Source organism: Aythya marila, assembly GCF_965140915.1.
Source record: "Aythya marila genome assembly, chromosome: 5".
Lineage (NCBI taxonomy): Eukaryota > Metazoa > Chordata > Aves > Anseriformes > Anatidae > Aythya > Aythya marila.
The window spans coordinates 33,384,284-33,407,466 of record NC_139046.1 but is presented as its reverse complement, the minus strand read 5'-3'; the positions used below and the strand labels follow the sequence as shown (position 1 = coordinate 33,407,466).

General features: G+C 40.5%; 1 protein-coding gene across 12 annotated transcripts in view; it reads right to left on the bottom strand.

The window, feature by feature from the left end:
* Window positions 1-23,183, bottom strand: part of MGA (MAX dimerization protein MGA) — a 64,561-nt gene that overhangs the window by 27,384 nt on the left and 13,994 nt on the right. For 11 of the 12 annotated variants that reach the window (XM_082762079.1, XM_082762071.1, XM_082762068.1 and 8 more), the window contains exons 3-16: window positions 19,201-20,131; window positions 18,771-18,858; window positions 18,530-18,625; window positions 14,747-14,875; window positions 13,665-13,763; window positions 12,098-12,741; window positions 11,241-11,598; window positions 9,809-10,032; window positions 8,841-8,981; window positions 8,295-8,427; window positions 5,224-5,744; window positions 3,432-3,729; window positions 1,075-1,707; window positions 154-465 (exon numbers count right to left, since the gene is read on the bottom strand). In XM_082762079.1, the coding sequence (XP_082618205.1) occupies window positions 154-465; window positions 1,075-1,707; window positions 3,432-3,729; window positions 5,224-5,744; window positions 8,295-8,427; window positions 8,841-8,981; window positions 9,809-10,032; window positions 11,241-11,598; window positions 12,098-12,741; window positions 13,665-13,763; window positions 14,747-14,875; window positions 18,530-18,625; window positions 18,771-18,858; window positions 19,201-20,131 (4,607 nt within the window). The remainder of the gene's footprint in view (window positions 1-153; window positions 466-1,074; window positions 1,708-3,431; window positions 3,730-5,223; window positions 5,745-8,294; window positions 8,428-8,840; window positions 8,982-9,808; window positions 10,033-11,240; window positions 11,599-12,097; window positions 12,742-13,664; window positions 13,764-14,746; window positions 14,876-18,529; window positions 18,626-18,770; window positions 18,859-19,200; window positions 20,132-23,183) is intronic. The other variant, XM_082762070.1, reaches the window with a different exon arrangement.

Here is a 23,183-nt window from a genome sequence, read left to right as displayed (position 1 = left end):
TTACATCTGAATAATTACACTTAATGTTTTTACTCACACAGAACCAAATCAGACTCTATTGGTTTTCGCAGGAGAAATGAGTATCACAGAGATGATATTACACGGTATTTCTGGGTAACACCACTCAGTTGAGAAAGAAAACAGACTTTTTACCTGGATTGCGGAACATCACTGGCTGCACACTGGGCTGGGCACTGGGCTGGGTACCTGGAGCTCGAAACTGATGCAGGGGGACAAGCTGAATTATCTGTCCGTTAGGATGTCTGAACAAGTTCACTCCACCAGGGCTCCTGAGAGGCTGAAGGATCATCCTCTGCCTCTGAGGAACCTGCACATTGTTTAATGGTCGCAGAGTAGGAGACGTCTGATGCACTGGAATCAACAGCAATCGAGGTCCTACACGTTTCTCTGTTCCAGGAGAGATCTTTGGGGGCGTCTTATTTAGAGCTTGTGGAGTAGCATCTTCTGAATGTTTTGAAAAGTTACATAAAATCGGGTTAAGAAAACATCTTACAAATCAGACATTATCCTCAAAAAAGCAAGCACAGATGTTTTGGAAGCAACTGGATCTTTGAACACGTGAAGGCACATTATACCAGTATCTTTGTATGTCTATCCACAGAACACACTCTGAACTGAAAAAACCAGGCCAGAACATACTTTGTCATGCAGTTCTGTCCACCTTTCTCAACCATGAATCAGAAGACCTCCATGTAAAGATGAGAAGGTAATTCCGTACCTACTTCTTCGATTCTACACCAACAGTGACACTGTAGCAGTCAGAGCGGGAAGTGCACTACACATTTCTACAGGACAAGAAATGATGCTAGGCTTCCAGCTCATTTCATAGCAGTCACTGACTACACAGCTACATTTTTTCCTTCTCTACTGGCTTAGGCTGGAATAAAACAACCAAGTTAAGAGATTACATTTCTCATCCTATTTTGGAAATAAGGGTGAGGCAAGTGAATCTATATTTAACGTAGGTTTTACAGTTGCAGACTGTTCCAACTATGAGCCAGGCAGGAAAAAAGCAAACGTTTGCAGGAATAGGCCAAAGCACCCGAGCCTTACCTCTTTTTGGAGCCAGTGAAGGAGTTGGCTTAACTCCTGATAATATAATGGGAACAGGGCTGATGGAGGAAGTTGGCGTGGTCACCACCGATGTAGCTACTGCAGTTGTTAGCACAACTGTAGAAGTGGATGTTGTGACGACGGGACAGGTAATTGTTGGCGTTGTTACTACAGTAGCGAGTGTCACTGTTGGTACCGGTGCAGCAATGGCAGTTGCTTTTATTATATTCACAGTGGCAGTAGGAGTGGCAGGGGAGGAAGTAGTACAAGTGTTGATTCCGGGTGTTGCAGAAGCACCTGTAACTGTAATTGCAGGAGGAGAGGAGGCAGGTTCACTAGCTCTTGTCTGGCTAGGAGCAGTCACAGTAGATGCTGCCACACTGGTGCTTTCTACAGTTACAGGGGAAGTGGTGATGGCTGTAGTGACCCCAGGAGAGACAGTGCACTGAGCTGGAGACGGCCGTGAGGGAACCACAGGAGCAACAACCATTATTGGTGTCGGCTTGATATTGAACTTCTGTGACGGCCCTGATGGAGGCTGGCACGTGCTCACTGCAGGAATCTTCTGCTGCAGAGCTCCAACTTTGTTCATCACGAACTTTGTGAACACACCACCAGGTGAGGGTCGAGGAGCTGCAAATAAAAACTTGCAGGTCAAAATTTTAATAACTCCCTCTTTGCCTTTCATGAGGTGCTATAATTGTCATTTCAGCATGAATTTGGGTCTCCATTCTCCTTAAGAGTAAAATGTAATTAATTTGAAACCCTTATGGGAGTCCTGAATATGCTTTACATATTAGAAATATATTTGCTTTATTTTACTTCTACAGCATGCTGTTACATTTCCTCCTGGCCAGAATGAGGTCCTGAGGTATTACATTCTCATAAAACTAGGAACAAACAACTTGCTAGGCAAAATCACGAGCTCAAACTACTTTCTAAATGTCAAATTCCTCCCCTAACAGTTTTTATGATCTTCCTGTTCTCACCGCTTCTTGATTTTCATCCCCCTTCAACTGTATCCATGCATTACACAGCCACAGAGGAAGGGGGAAGAGAGAAGGTTTGCCACTTCCCCTTCTCATCGCAGTGACATTTGTGCGGCTAACGAGTGGATGGGACAAATTCAACCAACTGGAAGTAACCACTATTGGGAAGCTCCTTCCCCATATCCCTTGCTCTCCAGGGATCAGAATACTGCATCTCCATCACACTCCAGCTGCCTACAGATGAGGAGTAGAAGCTGGATATACAGTACAACAATGCAGAAATTATCAGGCAAGCCCAACTTAAGTATTGTAGTTATTTCTGTGTAAAGATAGCATCTTTAGCTCAGGCTGTGCCAGAACATTTAAATCACACATGCAATGATCGCTTCACCCATCAATGAAATGCAGCCACCTTTCCAACACTGCATAAATACCTAACACAAGTTTTTTTTACAGGAAAAGTAAAACAACACAACCATTTACAGTGCAAGGAACATCTAGGCAGAAATAGAATAATTCATCAAAATGAACATTTTGCCAGGACACAGGTAACATCCTTTTCTCTTGTGAAGCTTCTTCAGATCTTTAATGAAGATGTGGGAATGGGCGGATGGGCATTAGATCTTCACTTACTTTATTTTTTTTTAAACTCATGCTACACACAGTATTTAAGAGCAACTTCCTCTCTTGCCATGCTGGGTAACCATTTCAGTACCAACTCAGACACAAGTACCAGATGCTTCTTCTGATATTCCTTTTTTTTTTTTTTTTTTTTTTTTAAACTCAAAGTGCTAAGTCCAACCCTGTTTAGCTTGTGAAATCCAATGAGATTACAGGTCAGTGTGGTTATCGGCTGCACACCTGTTCTTTTGCTAATCCAGATTTGGACCTTCTTGTCTTTCACTGTGCTGCTTCACGCATCTTTGCTGGTCACATGAATTCCAATTGTAAGTGCGACATCAAAAAAACAAACAGCGAAGAACCACAGATTAGAGTGATCCTTTTACTTTAACCTTCATTTTAAGTTCAACCAATGTTTGATGAAAGCAATTAAAAATCACAGTAAGGAAACTCTCAAAACAAAAATCCAAGTTTAGCACTGTGTATCTGCATCCACTCTTCCTTGTCTCTTGAAAATACGCTCTAGTAGTATTAGTAAAATCACTGAAAGTCAACATTTGCGGTCTTATTCTGAAGTCAAAACAAAACTTTCTGCTTTAAAGAGGTTATTTATTGCAGAGGCAGTTTAGGTGGCAACTCAGCCAAAGGCAGCAGGCACTGTTGCAAAGAAATCAACAGCAACGCTGTACACTCGCTTTTTATTTCAGCTTCACGCAATTCAAAATACAGTAATAAGTTCCAACCTACCTATCTGTCTCTGTGCTGGGACATGAGCTTTCAGAGTCGTCACAGTGGGGGTTGAAGTAGTGCTGGTGGAAGATGTAGTTTTGGGAGGTGATGCTGTGGGCACCTGGACTGATGGTGTCCCAGGAGCAGCTGCTTTAGCATTGGATGCTACCTTGGAGATCACAGTACTGAGGGTTGAGATATCAAGTACTGTGGGTCGCAGCCTGCCTGTGATATAAGCAGCTAGCTGATTGGCAGGATGTAATGCCCCCATCTGTCCCAAAAGCAGTTTGGCCTGAGGATACCTTTTATCATTAACCTGAAAAAAGTGGAAAAGGGAAATTTTGTGAAAAGAATGCTAATGCACTGCCTCTGGAGAGGCGTTTCAATCCAGGGGACTTCCGAGTGTCCTTTTCAAAAAAAAAACAAAAAACATTGCAATTCAAAATGGGAACTCCTGAATACCTCGCTGCCCAGGGGAACTTCAAGCAACTGTTATTATCTCTGTACTGCAGGTTATTAGATGCTACTTGGACTCTCATAGAACCACAGAGTCCAAAGGAACATGAGAAATCACTGAAACTAAGTACAGTGAAGCTAGCACATCGTTTTCTTGTCCTTTACTTATGCTAAAGTCCCGAGTAAAAATGTTTTTCCAAATTAAAGGACAATTTTAGATAGAATTCTCCTACCTAATCAATACCTAGCTTTACAGAAGAAAGAATACTTATGTCATATACACTGGGACAAAACTCTAAAGTTTGCAGAAGTTTTGTCAGCTTTTTTTTTTCTCATCTGTACTGTCACTTGATAATGAAATTAAGGTATTCACAGTTGACTAACTTCATATCAGAGTTGTAGTTGTAACTGACTGCACAGGAAAGAAGAACCTATTTTTTCCTGGATGGCAGGCTGCAAGCCCAGTTGTCAATGGGAAGTTTCACACTGATTTGGTTGGCAGTGTTGCATTTTAGTTTCAGGTTGTTTGCTAATACCCTCTAAAAGCCAAAGGTATTTATTTAACACACTGTAATGAAAAAGGTCCTTACTCTTTTTACTGATCAACTAACAAAAAACAAAACAAACAAACAAACAAAACAGGAAATCTCTCCCTAAGCTTCTCTTTATTCTCATTTTCTGATTCATATGCCTCCAGTGAAAGTGGTGTTACCATAACCACAGAACATCTCTGAAAAAGAAAGGCATCCTAGCCCTACAGCTCCTACCACCAATTCGTAACAGCAAGCTGGCAGCATCAAACTGCAGAGAAATGACTCACTTTCAATTTAGGATTATGAAATCTCTTGATGACCAACATATCCTCGAAGATGAGGCAGGTTATTAGGGAAGATTAACAGTAACTGTAGCAAAAAGCAACTTAATGTTTACAGTTTCCTTTTAAAGTTTTGTCCCAGTGTACAAACTTCCTCTGAAAATATTATTTCTGTGGCTTCTAACAGCCACTCGTTTGGAAGAATTATCTGCCAATGCACCTGCAGGGAGTTTTCCAAAGCTCCAAGAAGATCTTGAGAAAAATTCTGTACTTGGGTCACCAAGACCCAAATGGCCAAAAGGCCTCCCTAAATCACCAAAGCTCAGACTCGCAATCAGATTTCTTGTTACTGTGCTAATCTTGAAAGGGACAAAGTTACGGAAAGGCAGAAACGCCACTGGATATGAAGAAACCTTGTTTGGGCAGGCAAAAGACTATGTAGACAAATTAAGGAGTGTTTTTTCTCTCTCCCCTTTAAGGGGTTCTAGGACACTGGAGGAAACTGAATCTAATCTCCACAGTAAAGGCAGAGGGACCCACCTGAATCAAGCCTGAGGGGCTCATATTATCTTTGCGTTTGTAGACAACCAGCCTTCCTGCAGGAGAAACCCCTGCATAAAAAGGCAAGCCTTTGCCCCCATGCAACTTCTCCCGTAGCTCGTCCACTGTGTCTGCCCGCAAGAACTTTAGATTTTCTGTTTTTTTGCTTGACGGCACTCCACTATCGGGAGTCTCCAAGACAGGTGTCTCAGGCTTTTCATCTGTGTCCTGGTAGGATGGCACTGAAATTTTCACTCTGGAGGAGTACACAGGAGGGTTGTTTTCATCCTGGGCCTTGTATTCCGAAGCCAATTCAATAATGAAGCTACCCACTTTGAGGCACTGCGGCATGTTACTGTTGATATGCTGTGATAAGATGGTCAAGATCTTATTGCAATCTTCCTCCCAGTTGCAGTCAGAGATAATCTCGATAAGTTTGGTTGGTCCACCAGGAGTGGTGTGATGAACATAGGAGGCGGAGGAAGAGTCCCCCTCACTATGGGAAGACCACCAGCTTTTCTCTGAGAAAGAATTGAAATAGGTTTCTGCAATACTATGGCATTTTAATCACCTGGATATTCAAACAGTTTTATTCTGCCCACCTCCACCCTTGTCTCAGCTGCAGGGCAACAAAAAAAAATATGCTCAAAGCATCTCTTTCCAGATGAGAGCTTCAAAACAAGCAAAAAATGCAAAACTAAAACTATTTCTCACAGTTCATTCCCTGCAGCCACACTAGGTTGTATCCCATTGCATCTCACAAGCTAAACAAAGCTGGGTTGTTTCAACATATGGATGTAACATCTCCAAGCAACACCAACATGCAGCACAAAGCATTGCTGGTTATTCAAGAGATGGCACATTTCCGTTGGAGTCAGAAAAGGACGAGTGTCCCATAAGGGCATTAGGGGCAAACAAGCTGTGAGCAGAACTGTCTTTTGTGGAAGATGTGTAACCGAAGCATGACCTTTGGCTGTCATTAGAGATCCAATATTACTTTTTCAAAACTGTAAGGATGTTGAGCCCTGTGTCCTGGACTTTTTCATTTTGACCTACCAATTCATCAGCATTTTCAACTAGTTGCATTATTTTTCCATTCCCATCCTTAAACACAGAGTGCTGTTGCATACATTAAACAGTGAAAAAAAACAAATCAGCTCAAAAAGGCAGCTATATTTCATTAGTGGATGACACGACGCCTGGAGTACATGCCTCATTTTAAGATTCGAAATGTGATTTGGGCTACTTCAGACCAAAAGAGGACACAGATGTCTAACCTACTTCTTTATGAACTACAAACTAAATTCAGTATAAAGAATCACAGAATCATTAAGGTTGGAAAAGCCCTCCAAGATCACCTGGTCCAACCATCCCTACCACCAATGTCACCTACTAACCCATGTCCCCAGGCACCACATCCAGCCTGTCCTTGAACACCCTCAGGGACGGTGACTCCACCACTTCCCTGGGCAACCCATTCCAGTGCCTGATTGCTCTTTCTGAGAAGAAACGTCTCCTCATTTCCAACCTGAACCCCCTAAACCTCCCCTGGCACAACTTGAGGCCATTCCTTCTAGTCCTATCATTAATTATCTGTGAGAAGAGGCCGATCCCCAGCTCCCCACACCTTCCTTTCAGGTAGCTGTACAGAGCAATGAGCTCTCCCCTGAGCCTCCTCTTCTCCAGACTAAACAACCCCAGTTCCTTCAGCTGCTCCTCACAGGACTCGTGTTCCAGGCCCTTCACCAGCTTCCTAGCCCTTCACTGGAAACAGTCCAAGGCCTCGATGTCCTTCTTTTAGTGAGATGCCCAAAGCTGAGCACCGCACTCGAGGTGTGGCCTCACCAGAGCAGAGTACAGGTGGACGATCACCTCCCTGGCCCTGCTGGCTGCACTACTCCTGGTACAAGCCAGGATGCTCTTGGCCTTCTTGGCTGCCTAGGCACCACTGCCAGCTCCTGTTCAGGTGAGCATCAGCCAGCACCCCCAGATCCTTTTCCTCTGCACAGCTTTTGAGCCATTCTCCCCCAGCCCTGTAGCGCTGCATGGGGTTGTTGTGGCCAAAGCGCAGGACCCGGCACTCGGCCATGTTGAACCTCATGCCATTGGCCTCTGCCCATCGACCCGTCCTGTCCAGGTCCCTCTGCAGGGCTTCCCCACCCTCCGGCAGATCGACACTTCCCCCCAGCTTGGTGTCGTCTGCAAACTTACTGAGGGTGCACTCAGTTCCTTCAGCCAAATCATCAATAAAGATATTAAAGAAGGTGGGCCCCAACACCGACCCCTGCAGAACACCACTGGTGACCAGACACCAGCTGGATTTTGCTCCATTCACCACCACTCTCGGGGCCTGGCTGTTCAGCCAGTTTTTAACCCAGCACAGAGTGTGCCTGTCCCAGCCACGGGCTGCCAGCTTCTCCAGGAGAATACTGGGGGAAACCGTGTCAAAGGCTTTGCTGATGTCCAAGTAGACTACATCAACAGCTTTATATAGATCACATTTAATGTACTGCAAAAATTCAATGCAAGCTTTCCGCTTGAGCTAAAAAGAATTCAACACCCAGCAACTCCAGATAAAAGTAGACACTTCCTTGTCCCATACATTTCTAGGTGGAGAACACAAAGGTCCCAGCCTCACAACACCACTTAGATATTTATTAATCTTTCAGCAACTACAAAGTAATGTAGGTGGAGGGGGGATGGGAAACAACATCCAACACCCTGCACCCTGTGGTCTCCATTCCTTCATAAGCCTCCGATTACCATTCTCGACGACAAGTCTGCTATGTAATACTCTCTTACACTGCTAAACAAGCTACTGCAATAGTGGTCATCTTAACCTCACAACAACAGCGAGTACTGGATATTTAGCCTGCTGTATCTCCCACGTGACACACATACAACTGCTTAAGAAAACAGGAAACTACAAGCACAATGTAAGATTTTTATTGGCAACTGCTGCAGTAACTCCCCTGGGCAAATCAACTTCTGTTTCATCAATAACTAAGTTTTACTTTTTTAAAGCAAGGAACTACCAAGAGGCTGAATTATACTCAAGACTCAGCTCTTACCTCCACATTTATCTGGTTCTTTGTTTATCTCACAGGCTTCTTTCTTACAAGATTCTTTCTTAACAGATTCTTTCTTAGGTAATTCTTTCTTTGAAGACTCTTTCTTAGAAGACTGAAGTCCTTGTTCATATATCTGTGGAAGAAAAGCAATGTAAGAAAAATTCTCATCTTGTGTATCCTCTTCCACAATAAAATCACATCACAACATAAACCAGTCCATCTACTATCACCCAGAACCACAGAGCATACTTTACCTTTGACAGTAACACAACTTTCATCTTAGAATGGCTCTTTGAACAATGAGCATTTAAGCCTCACATGACAATGTGAATGCAATAATGTCAATTTGACAGACAAGACAATTTCTATCATGGTAACAAGACAAGTTTACCAGCACTGCATGGTGATTTAGATTCCACAGCTCTATCACAGTTAAATAAAAGCCAGGTCTTCATCTCATATAGGAATTCCTGAGGAAAAATTCTTCACATTTCCCCAATCTCTGCCTGTTAAATGATACACACTGGATACACTGTGACTTTTTACCTTTATAAAAGAACTCTGTGATTCCTTTTGGTCTTTTTGTTGCCTTTTTTCATCTTTCCCATGTTCATATACTCGGACCCTTGCACAAGTCATCATACTTTCAAAATACAAGTAGACAGGATCCTTGTCCTCCTCTCGAATCTACCCAAAAAAAAAGAAAGAAAACCTCTCCATTCTGGATGCAGAAGACTTCAATAGCAAATGTCAAAAGAAAGTTCTAGCATTTAAAGCGGATTCTTCTTCCTTAGTATCATAGACCAGACTACATCATGCTCCCAAATTATATACTCTTTTATATGGGGGAAGAAAAACAGTAAAAACAAAACAACATTTAGATACTTTTCTAAACAGGGGAGATTGTCTTAACTATTACACTTTGCTTAACTAATATACATTAAATAGCAACTCTGATATATTTGTTTTTTAAACATAACTAGACTCAACCCTACTTCTATTCTTCCTCTACTGCTATTGTTGCCTTTGTTAGATAAAGGTGAGGGGAGAGGCAAAAACAAACTCCTACGACACAATGAAGCTTGTGGCAAGAACAAATAAACCTCTAGAATTTCACTGAACCCTTTGTGTCTGTATCACAATTTCTTTCCCTCAATTAATTAATTAGATAACTACATTATGCAGCTAGTCACTTATACAAACATTACAGGACAAGCAATCATTTTCCCAGAATAGCATATATTGCTGCATTTAAAAAAAAATAAATGAGGTTATTAGCAAATCACAATCACCTTTTGCTACCTGTATATTGCCACACTCAATTCCCAACAGAAGATTGCTATAATTTAAACACGGTCAATTCATCCTAACTTATCAACACACCTACCAGCAGCAGATCTTAAGCTTCCATCTTAATTTTATCTAAAATGTACAGAAGTTTTTGGCAGCGTTTGTTTAAATTTTCAGTGTAAAAATAAAAATAAAAATCCAACAAATCTTTTTTCCCTTCTTACCACTGGGTTGGGTTTAGGAGTATACACTCTTCCTGTTTTCACTCCACTGGAAGATCTGTGTTTGGTAGAAATCAAGACTTCTGGGCTGGGCAGTACTGCAGGTTTAACTGGTTCAATAACAGATGGTGTTGGGATGTAAATTGGTTCTGGATCTATTTCGCCTTCTACTTTCACCCACAATGGACAACTCCTGATTGGCTTTTCTGGCTCTGAGTCACAGATAGCTAGAAAAACAAACAAACAAAAAATTAAGTCAAAAATAATCCAACAGGACAGTAACAGAAATTTTAGTATTAATCTAAGGCCTAACCATGTACCAATCACTAATTCATAATGTCAAAAAAACAGAGAATCACAGAATGGTTTGGGTTGGAAGGGACCTGAAAGATCACCCAGTTCCAACCCCCCTGCCCTGTGCAGAGACACCTCCCACCAGACCAGGCTGCACAAAGCCCCATCCAGCCTGGCCTTGAACACTTCCAGGGATGGAGCATTCACAGCTTCCCTGGGCAACCTGTTCCACTGCCTCACCAGCCTCTGAGTAAAGAGCTTCTTCCTTATACCCAATTTAAATCTACCTTCTCAGTTTAAAGCTGTCATCCCTTGTGCTATCACTACTGGTGTGTTTTCCTGTCTCAAATTCTAGTCAAAAGTGACAGGAATTTGTCCACAAATAAGAGGAAATGAAAATTAGAATTATTCTAGAGTAACCACTGTTTCTCAGGACTGTGATAGCAGATAAGGAAAAACACTAAAAAATAGGTGATCCTTGTTGACAGGAAATGCTTAAAAAAGACAAACATCCAAAAAACACACCTTATAACACAGCTCTACAAAATAGTTTATTTACTCCAGTGCTAAAATAACTACTAGAAAGAAACTGAAAATGTACTTTGTCAGTTTCTAACATTTTTCTGAGCAAACCTAAGGCTAGATCTAAAACTAATACGAATTATTATATTTCCACAAGTCAGTGAAATTTGCTGCTGTATACAGGAATCGAAAATATGGCACTATAGATGCTCATTTGGTAAGAGGGAGAGAAAGAGCCCTAAGACAGTGAAGATTATCAACAGCTATAGTATCAGCTACCTCATACCCTTAGTCTTTGAAGATGTTTGAAGAGTTGAACAAGAGTTTAAATTATCAAAAAAAAAAAGCTAGCTATAGATACAAGATAAACGTTATCTTGTTTATCTTGTATAGCTACAAGATAAACACCTCAGTAGTGCCAAAAAGAGTGTAATAATAAAGGGAAAAGGTGTGATTTCCTGCTAGTCAGTTATACCGAAACAGGTGTTGCAGAGGTCTCAGAGCTTGCTCCCATTTCTGTGTTTAGTAATGGGACTACTACCATGACCTAAATAAATTCCATGACAAGACAGATAATTTCAGCAAAGCAAAGAAATTGCTTTTGTCCAGCAACACTCACTGTATTCCACTTTTTTTCTCTTCTTCTTATCTTTCTGCTTCACCTCATCTTCGTCTCCTTCGCCCTCTTCTGCTGCATCTTCATCCTCTTGCTGTTCTTCTTGTGTTCCATAAAACACAAGACTTCCACGCACAGCCTTTTTCAGGATCTTCTTATGTTTTGATCCTCCCTTCACCAACAACACTTTTCTCTTCAAGCAAGTGCAACCAAACATACAGTCTGGCCTGCGGCAATGGGTAGGCTGACGTTTTTCCAGTGCTAGACTGGCACATATACAGCCCAGTCGGCAGAAATCGTTATTGCAAGGAGGTGCTCGTCGTCTTATTATTTTATGGATGGGTTTGTTTTTGAGAGAAGCCTAAAAAAGTTTTAGACAGTAAGTATACACTTGAAATTTTAGTAAGATGAAGTCAAGCATATGCAAAATTGCTATTTGAAGTTCATTCCGAGTAAGGCCTACAACTATATGATTTATCTATGAAAATTTGTCAGCTATATGGAAAAAACAGAATGGGTGGGAGTTGAGTTAGTCCTATTGAAAAAAAGTGACTAACAGTAAGAAAGTGCAGTTACTGAATAGCAGTTGCATTAACCAGATTTTTTTACGGGGAAATTTTGAGGTAATTAACAACTACTGATTCATTTCAATATGCTATTAGTACATTTAGTATTTTCACATATGTTAAGGCAACAATTTTCAGCTTTCAATAAAAAGGTGACAAGACAAAGGAACATCATGCTTTATCCCGCTTCTTACCAGCTTCGGTCTTATTTTCTGCATCTATAGGCAGCTTCATTAAGTGCAGAGCACTGGAAAAGCAACAGTACAGAAAGGAATGAAACTGCTAAGGATCTACCTGAGCTGTAAGCAGGGTTGCCAGAGAAATGTCTGCTCGTTCTTCTGTAATGTAGGTCCGTGGTTTGCCATCCCAGAGAGCACAGTCCTCTAAGTCCATTAATTTCACTTGAGATTTAGACAAACCTGGCGGACGAGCTCCTTGTTGTTGTTGTGGTGCTTGGCGAATACTTATCTGTTTTGGCAGTATATTTTCATCCAGAGCCGGCACCAGGAAACTATCTCCTTGGTTAGACGAAGTGCTATTTGAGAGAGACTTAGCACTCGTTTTCCCTGATGCTGAAAAGTTCTGTTTCTGCTTGGCAGAAAAAGGTGAAGGCAGTATGGGCTTGTAGGATGACTTTCCTCTGTTTGATGTCTGTCTGTTTTGAGTCTTTGACTTCCTGGAGGTAGATGACATAGAAACAGGCTTGAACGTGTAAGATGTGGATGGAATTATGGTGGATTGCTTCTTTAAAACACTGTCTAGTGTTCGCACATAGCTGGTGCTCTTGGTGGGAAGCTGATACACCACAGGAGAAGTGGGCGTGCTAGAAGAGAATCCCATACTTGTTTCCATCAGCTTCCCTTCATTTTCCAGGTACTCATCCAGCTTGTCACTACAGAACGCTGAGCGATTCTTCAAGGAACCTTCTGAACTGCCACCTAAATGAACCAAGACCACATTAACTACCTCATAGGAAAGCACACTGACAGATAGGAAAGCACATAGAGCAATTAAACGATATAGAACAAGTAAATACCTCTTAAAAATGTATACAGTTCCTTTAAGAGTACAACACACAAAAACCAAATATAACTCACTCTGAAACACAGCCAACTGCGTGAACAACTGTTTTTGTAGAGATTTTGTATGTGCATTTGTTCACAGAAAGAGTCAGTCTTCAACACGCAGTGCTTCTATACAACTTACTCTGTTTGTCCTAAACATCTAGCCTAGCTACTAACACCAGAATCAATATGGAATACCCCAATACAACGTAGCATAAAAGCGCAGAGAGTACAACACAGGTATTTTATCTGAATTCCCAGTAGGAACTGGTAAATTGTCAAATACCCACTTCTCCCTAAGACAGGACGAAGTAATTATTTCTGTAAGACATATTTACTCTAACTGAAGTTAAAAAACCACCAATACAAATGAAGATTACTTTACGCCATCAAGGTCCCCAAGGCAGTAGAGTTCTGAAATCACCATACTTCCCCAAACAAAACCAAAACTGATGATCAAAAGCAAAACTATTACAGCTTTGATCTTCACTCAAACCTCTGTAAAACAGAATATGGTTTTGTTTAGTGGGGTTTTGTTTGCTTTTTTTTTTTATTTTATTAAATCATACTCAGTAAGTTTCAATTTTCCCTTCATAAGCATCCATTTTTGGCTACTCACAGAACTAGTAGCAATAAATTCTACATTCACAGCAGTTTAAAAATACAAAAATAAATCTCTCATTAAGATACACATGATAATCAAATTGAAATATCTATCCAAGTTCAAGAAAGGGGCCACACATTGTAAATATACGCACTGATCTCACTGATTAATTTTTTCCTTTTTATATTTCTACCTTCATTTCTAGAAGCACCATGAAGTTTCCCTCGCCAGCCTTTGATCTTTGTGAAATCATTTGTCTTTCCTGTTCTGGAAACAAAAGGAAATCCAGTATCTGGAAAAGAAGAAAACTAGCCTCAGTGTGTAAATCAAGACTGATTGTAGTAAGTGTCTTAATAAACTATTCCTTTATATTATTCCAAATAAATTATTCATTTTCAGGGATAGATAAACAATAATAAATCAAGAAGGCAGAATAATGCTTTTGTTTGTTTTTACAAAGTAATTAACAAAGGCAAGCTTCCTGTACAGATCTGTCATAACAATACATTTTTCTATCCTATCCAAAAGATATCCTCCCTGGTATTTTCAATTTTATTCCCCTTCCCTTACCCATGGTATAAGCAGTTGCTTTCAAAATGCAAATAGACAAATTAGCTATTTACCAGGCTTAGAACAGGACATGTAAGTTTCGAGCTCATGGGGAAAGATTTGAGTCTCTCTCCCCCCAATACAGAAATGACTTATAGGAGCTGCAGAAACTTCATTCAATGCTTGCTGTTATGTCTGATTAAGCACAGTATCAGTTAGTGGTAGACACAGAGAATAATCACAAAGGTAAACACTGACAGCTGTCAAATTATCCATCAGCTCTGGGTGTTAAATTGTCACCTAGAAATACTACCAGGGTTCATTGTGGGCGTATATTGTTAGTCTAGAAATAATTGCACTTGACACTGAACTGAGAATAGAGTCTGCCTCTTTTGCAGTGAAAGCAGTTCTGAGATACAAGGTCTGCCCCTCACCGGCTCCAAAAACAATACAGAAAGGATAGTACAGTACAGTAATCAGAGAGAGACACAGGAATTAACCATCCCTGCACTTTGTCCAACAAACAAGTTTATTGTTAAGAACAGTTATCTACCAACAGTATTAGACTCAAAGTTGCATTATAATGAGAAATGTGTGGATACTAAGATTTTATTTTTTTTAAAGCGCAATTTGACAACACTTTTGTAACAAATAACTATCATTAAATATGAAACTAGATGTTCTTTAAAGGATTTTGGTTATGGGTTTTCTTAGCATTCTACCCACCTGGAGAATTGGGGTTTGTTCCTGGATAGCTCCACAAATTGTAATTTGAGTAGGAAAGAGGAAGTTGCACACCCAGGTATTTCAAGTCAATGCTCATTGTTGGGTCCACAGAATTCAACTTCAGTCCCACTGCAGGAGGCAATTATTGGTGTCAATGCAACAAGATATTGGGGGGGGAGAAGTGAAGATATTTATTAAAATTACATATTAAGTTATATATTGGTTTCTAGCATTCACCCATTTTTAAGAGATACAGAAAGACCATTGGTGACTCTAGCTGTTACTTATCATGGATTTGCAGCAGGTGTGAATCAAAGAGCATTTTACAGGGATGGAAATCAAGAAAAAAAATGAATGACTTGATATTTTTTTGATTGCTACTGAAGTTTCTGTGGAAATTTAGCAACCAGAATAACAACGTTCTATTCATTTCCAAAATAAACGTGTTTTTGTTGTTTTTGGTTTTTTTTTGTTTGCCTTTAGAAAGTTAGCACCATTTACAGCCTTGAAGGCTAGAATTACTCCCTGAACGAAACCAGTTGACTATTCGAGCTATTTTTGTGCAAAAGTACATGCCACACACCACTCACAGTTCAGTTTCAACCAGCAATGAGAGGCGAGAGTAAACCACATTTTACTTTTGAATAAATGGGTGGGGCGTGAGATGACGATATAAAAACAAAGTCATATTCAGTATTCAACTCTCTCAGGACCTCAGTAGCCCTTTTTTTTTTTTTTTTTTCTCCCCCACACTATCCTTACATCCTTACAGATAAGCTTGAAATTAGGTATCCTGTCTTCTCAGCACTTTGCAATAAATCACCTTTCTTACTGGGGGGGAGGAAGCACAGGGAAAATGAAACTAAACAGTCTTGTTGATTAGCACCACAAACACTTAATTGCCTGTTGGTATCTTCCTTCATCGACTCCCCCAGAATGATTAAATTGAAAGACTTGACTTAGCCACAACAGGTATCTTTATGAATCGGTAAGGATACAGGAACACTGGACACCGAGAGGAAGAGGGAACTAGCTAGTAAAATTTGACTTAGCACCTTTTTCAAAAAATTATTACATGGTGAATTCAAGAAGTGACTGCTGTCAATCAAATTCAGCTCAGTCTGGAGTAAAGAATATTTATTTAGATTTTTAGCTAGAGAAACCTACGGAGGTTGCTTCTGTTGCCAACAAGTCTAAAATTATTGTGCTAAATATGCACTTTTTGAAATAAAAAAATGTATGACTTGACAGCGCTTAAGACACGCAGAGTGTATCTGCTGAAACCTTGTGTTGGTAGCGCACATTTATGCTCATAAGTGGCAACACAGTCACCTGGTTATTGGCAGCCTGCAAACAATCAACATGGAACAAGTCTCAGATGTGGCAGTTAAAAATGAACATCTTTATCAAAGACAGTCGAGTGAGATGCACAAAACTACATAGCAAAAGAGAGCAGCAAGTCAATCTAGCGTTTTGTATAAAAACATGTCAACTGCCAAATGTCAAGATGGCGTCTATTTCTATTCAGAGTGAATTTAAAATAAAAAGGCAAGAGTACACAGTTTATGTTTCTTGACATTTCATTTGAATTATTCTGTCACCTTCAACAAGAGGCCTACGTTTGTTTAACACTCGAACAAAAATAAAAGCATTACCCGTACACAAAATGGGATTATTTCTGTTTAGGGTCATCAAATAAAAAAAAAAAAAAAAAAAAAAAACAAAACACACACACACAAAAAGCAGAGAATGACTCCAACATGAAGCACATCATGGAGTGAACACTGACAGCCTGAAGAGAATAAATGCTAACAGTAAGTGTATGTCTGTACGGACAGCACCGAACATGACAGGTGAACTATCATTTTTATCATTTTCAAGTCATCCCCAGAGTACTGCTAAGTTTCAGCTGCTGTAGTCAAATAGCAGCAAATTAAGAACCTCCTCCTTAATAATTGTCTCCTCTCTTCATCAGTGGCAGCTGCTAACTCTGAAACATGATGCCAGACAACAGTGCCTTTGATTTTCAGGAACGTGCTAGGGGTTTCAAATTGGCTCAGAGAGAAGAGGCAACCCATCATGCTGAAGTGGCAGTACTCCAGCAGAGGCTTTCCTCCTAACGTGCTACAGTTGCCTTCCCATCTTTCAAAGCATCTCCTCCTGCAGTCCCAATACCTGGCAAAATCTTTAGGACCACCTCTTCCAACACATGCTGCAATCCATCCTGTATCTTAATGCTAGTCCCTATGGGAGGTACTGACAGTTTCCTAGCAAACCTGGAGTACTTCTCTTTTCTCTATCTGATGACTACGTTCATCAGTTCCATTTTCAGCAAACGGAAAAAAAAAAAAGTGACAGGGCAAGGGGCAGTGGCTCTGAACTAGAAGAAGGGAGATTTAGATTGGACGTTAGGAAGAAGTTCTTCACTATGAGGGTGGTGAGGCACTGACTCAGATCGCCCAGAGAAGCTGTGGATGCCCCATCCCTGGAAGCATTCAAGGCCAGACTGGATGTGGTTTTGAGCAACCTGATCTAGTGGGAGGTGTCCCTGCCCATGGCAGGGGGTTGGAACTGGGTGATCTTTAAGGTGCCTTCCAACCTCTCCTGGCTCAAAAAAATCCCTTCTGTGACTCTATGATCTTGTTTCATTCACACTACATCCAGGGCAGACCTCTAAGAGCTCTCTACTGCTCTTCTTGATGGCTTTGTAAAGGTAGAAGAAGGGAACATCAGCTCAACACTAGCAAGAAGCAAAGGCACCCCCCCTGCAAACAGTTGCAAAAATTGACGCATTTGATGTCACCATACACGTGCATGAACCATTTGAGACAATCCATAGTTCTTCAGAGTAGAAACTCTGCCAGAACCCAAAATAAATAGCATCAGAGTCAAGATCAGTATTTGGAGTCACAATTCCTACAGCATTATAATTATACATGAGAAATTCAGGACCAGATCCTCCAGAGCACGAGGCACATGCTGCTTCAATTTGGATCCGTTTCTTCACCAGCTGCTCTGATGCCTATGCCAAAGCCATCAGTCTCAGGACTGGCATCACCAAAGACTTTCAACATCATCAGTAGAGAGAATAAGTTCTGCTGTGTAGATCACTGACTTTCTCCTATCTGACCTCAGGACAAAACAGCATAAGAGAGCCCGCAAACTGCAAGTACCTTGCTTGGCCCTTCTATGTGACTAGTGGACCAGGATCTACAGCAACTCAAAAAAGCAGACTCCAACAGCAGAAAAGTTGTCTTTGTTAAGTGTTCTGGATTTCTAGCTCCTTCTCCTCTCTACAAGGACAAACTCCTTACAAAATAGGCATGGCCTGAAGTCTGAAGGCTCACCACCTTCTACAAGAGGCATATAATGCCATGAATCCTCTTGCAGTATGTGTATGAGATTGAAACATCTTTTGCTTCCTCCATCTCTTCTGGTTACCAACATAAATGTGTGAAAACAAAAATATCTTTACTGGCTGGTTGAAACCACTTTTAAAGCCTCTAAGAAAAAATTGGGTCAGATATTTTAGATTTTCTGTCATTGCCACAAGCAGCAAGAGGGCAACTGACTGCAGTTTCAGACAGTTTTCCTTTTATATTCTCCTACTTGTACATACATCCACCTACATTGCTGAACAACCAGTGTTTGTAAAAAATAACCAACACCAGATGTGAATGATATTAGACATACATGGTATTATATCCAGTAGGAAACTATCAACTCTGTATGACTGAGTATAATACACAACCAGCTGCAACAGCATCCACACTGCACACCTACCTTCCTGAAGACTAGGATGTATTACTTGCTTATGCCTTAAGGTTTTCAGCTCTTCCATCAATTCCTTTTCCAGTACTTGTATTCTTGCTTGGCAATCTGCTCAAAAAGTAAAACGAGACAATGTGTAAAAAGCATTTAACATGCAAAAAAAATGACTTAAATGTTTACATTTCCAGTGTGCCCTCACAAGCTCCCTTACTGTGAGGAACATTCGCTTGCAAAGAAAAAAAAAAAAAAGTACCTGGATCATTTGTTGTCAGCAAGGGAGCCTGAAGGTTCTGTGACTCTTCTCCTCCAGCTCTATCAACAGTGTGAATGTCAAGAGCTTCCTACATACATAAAGAGCCTTGAATAAGATGCCTCAAAAACACTGACTTAGATGCCAACTAAGCCACATGAAATATCATTGTAATATTCCAAATACAAGACTGTTAGACAAATAAGTATGCATTATTTTATACAGAACCCTAGATCCCAGTATTTCTCCAGAAATCATTAAGTAAGACAATGTCATAATTAGCTTAGGGACAAGATAATAGCTCTGGAAGGAGGCCATAACTCTCACAACTCATTTTAAAAGAAAACGTACCTTCTGCTTCTAAGTACAAAGAGATTGAAAATGATACATTTTTAAAGAGTTTTGAATTTTACTCAAACCAGTTTGGTCTTACCTTTGATGCAAAGGACACAAAGAGGACGCCATCGACATCTTCAAGGTCTGGCTTAACATCCGGAAGGATGCTCCCAGGCCCCAGAGGGCTGTTCTTGCTCGTTATTACAGGTTTCCCGAGACCTTTAGGAGGCCGACCAGCTTTGGAGATTTTCAGTTTCCGCGGCCTTCCTCTTTTAGTTGTACCCGATGACATGGCGTTTTGATTGCTACCAGCGCCTTTCATGGACACAGGATTCTTCAGTATTCCAGGCTTTTTTCTTCCACAGATCTCTTTATCTGAAAAGTGACAGCTTACAGAGCCCCTGAGATTAAAATTAGGTGATTTAGATAGAACCCATTGGGCCTCTTTGATTGACGAGTATTTCTGCGACAGTTTACTCCCAGGAGATATTTTTTTCATAGCTATCTCCTCAGTTACAGGGGCTGCATCTGTGCAGGAATCTTTGTGATTTTCAAAACAAACAGGCAAAGAATCCAGTATTGCACTCAAAGGGGATTTATCTTTCTTGCAAGAGGACAGCATGGTCTGCGGCAGCTCAGAGATCTTCACTGTGCTCTTTGTGACTGCACACGGTTCCAAATAGACTACGGGCATCTTCCCACTATCCAATTTTAACATTTTTGCTTTGGCAACACCTGAAGGACTGGTTAGCATGCGCTTCCTAGACCTGAATTCTCCATCATTCCCATCTGTTTCACTGCGCCTCCTCAGGCGTTTTTGTAGGATGGGATCATCATCATCAGTGTTGGAATACTCATCAGTTTCTTCATCTGTGTCTTCCTGTTTCACAGTTATTCCTTGTGTGCAAATACTTGTCTCGTAGTCATAATCATCGACGGGCTCCTCTTTAATGACTACGTTGAAGTGTCCATTTGGGTCCACTGGGGATGCTACTCGGGAACTGCTTTTGTAGCTGCTAGTAATGGGACTGTGCAGGGGGAAAGGGGAAAAAAAGTAAACACAGACCTGTATCAAATCTCCTCCTCCACCAAAATTCTACCATTTCCCATAATCCTCTCTGTATGTATCATAAAGAACTTCCAAAATACTCCCAGGCATGAGTCTGCTAAAGAAGCTGTCATTTACAAGCTTTCGTTTTAAGCAGTAAGCATTCAAACAAACAAAAAACAACATAAGGCATCACTGAAAACAATACAACTTCTTATCTGAAGGCAGCAGCATGATTTCCTTCCCCAGGAATATCAGGATTAACGTTCGCATTTTTCCTATTTAAGGCTTAATATGAACTCATGCTAAGTTATGATGTTTTAAATGCTTAGAAGTGGACTTAGTTTGCTGTATATCTAATTGCCACCTTAGGAAAGCCACTGTACTTGAAAAAAAGAAGCCAAGTGAGTGTTTAATGCACTTCAATTTACATGATTTAACTGAAATTTTAGTTAATTTATCTTGAAACCTCATGCAGAAAACTCCTAAATGAAACTATTTTTTGAAAACATCTGCAGAATGTTAACCAGGTATTGAACCATGCTCCATCTTCCACACTCCATCTGAGTACTGACCGAACCAGAATTTGACACAGCACATGCTGGACACTGCAGTCACACTCCCAGGTGATGGGTTGCTTTGAGTGACAGCTGTATCAGTCAGAAAACTACAGTCAGCAGTTTCGTTAACAGCATCAAAGGCTGGCTCCTCAGCATCATAAGAGAAAACTAAGATATGAAACCAGAAATTCCAACCCAGTACGAACCTCAGAAAGTAACAGTCAGAGCACTAAACATTCCTAAAGATGTCAGATGGCATTCCAACATGCTCTTTCTGTGTATTACACAGCATTATGTATTAAAATTATGTTAAATTATTAAAATTGCATTAACATCATGTAGTTACTCAAGTATTATTTATGTATCAATATTTGTGTTAATGTTGACAATTTCAATAATTTAACAGTTTTAGTAATATATTATATACATTATATAAAGGGAATGTTGTGGGTTTTTTTAATAGAGTTTATACAGATTTATACATGTCCTTCCCTCCCTATGCAATGACCACCCTCAGCCGAATCCCAGACTGGGATAGAGGAAGGGGAAGAGGAGGAAGAGGCTGCTTCCGCCTCCACAGACTGAGGACATACAGGAGAAAAGCTAGGACACATAAGAGTCACAACATGGAGCTGCGAGTCTCCAGCTCACAAAGACAGGCTGTGGTGTATGTAAAACAGGGAGCAGACAGTCAGGATGCAGCTTGATATGTTTACATATAACATTCCTAGGAACAAGACAGAACCTATCTAGAAAATCTGCCACAATTCAGAAGGTCAGCGAGTAACCAGAATTGAGCTGGAAGCAAAAACCTGCCTTGAAAGGGAATGGCGTGCTACAGAAGAGTTGCATACCACTCCTGTTTTGTTTACCATCTTATCTGGTCATCAAGTTCTCTATAAAGTGTTTCTAGCTTTCATTTCATTAAGGATGTCAAATATAAGATTAGTAAGACTTTCTTCTTCAAGGACTTTACCATGAGAGAAACTGCAAGATGATACGTTTAGAGGTTCTGGACAACTCCAATTTCTGTCACAGCAAATACAGAGGTTTGTTCAGTACAGCAAACCCACTGTCAAAGTGAATGGAATTAAGGAATCTCATTAATCTGCTATTCTACCTGAACATTCTCTAAAATAAAAAGACAAAAAACCTAATGAGCTTGCTGGCCAAGAATAAATTTCTCATCTGAGTTTCACTGTTTCCAATTAGAAGCCCAGTAAAGCCTGGACTTCTCCAGACATTTTTCTTTATCCCTTGCAAGATGCATTACTTTCTAGGCAAGATGCATACCTTTCTATGAGGGATCTGGACAGTACCCAAAACAAAGAAGCCCTGCTGTAAAAAAGAAACGTGTAGGCACAAATGCTATTTTAGTCTGCATATTGCAGACTGTGAGCCAAATGAAGACAAGAGTGAGCTATCATCCATGTGTGTACGTATGAGAAGATCAAACACTTGCCCAAATGCTCACCAGCACTTGTTTAGATTTGAAATTCAGAAGTTTCTTCTTAGTGGTAATTTGTTTTGGCTCTTCACCTGTGATGTGCACTATTTCCAACACGAGCAGCCACAGAAATACCCTTATATAGGCTCTTCCTACATGCTGTGGGAAAATGAGCCACACCGGTTTGTCCTCTCAAAATCCCCTGCTTAATCAGAGATCAGGTAGAAATGCTGAGATGATGTCTGAACTACCTTTTTCTTGGCCTGATGTGGGAAAATGCTCATATTTAAGCATATTTATACCCCCAAATAATATATTATTTGGTACCTCACAACTAAACAGTTAAAGCAGGGAAATCGTTGTCTTGCATTTTGCTAAATTCATCTGTTTAGCTGCTCTCTTACTGGAAGTACTGACATAGATGGGTTTTTCCAAGTGGATACTTCTAAAGCACACCACAGAACACATATCTGGATTATCTGGAATTAATCCAGCAATTGTAGCAATCTGTGATTGAGCTTTGATGGGTGATCACTACAGCATTCTTCCAAAGGAAGTCAACGAGGAAAGAAAATTGAACTGTCAAACTAAACACAAGACACCTAAACTAGACAAACAAGTCTATAGGAACATTAAAAAAAAATAATCTGTATTTTTAAACCAAGAATTTCAAAAGATCTTGGAACAAGAAGGGTGAACCAGCCTGCAAGATTTGTGAACTGGTGAATTTTGCCTGGGGTTCCCTCTATAACCCCAGCATCCAAGAGGCTGCAGGCATAAACATTCATTTACAAGTGCCCACAATTCAAATTAAACATTTCTTTTCCTTACAGTGCACCTGATGAAACTGAACATACTACCACAACACAGAAGAAAATACACCAGCTAGTATAATGAGAAGAATCCTTTATTTGCAAAGTGCGTTACCAACTCCAAATTATAATTATCCTCAGGTACATGCACCATCCTACACAGCTCCATTCGCAGCAAGACAAAGCCTCTGGTCAGCAAGCCTGCACACTAGG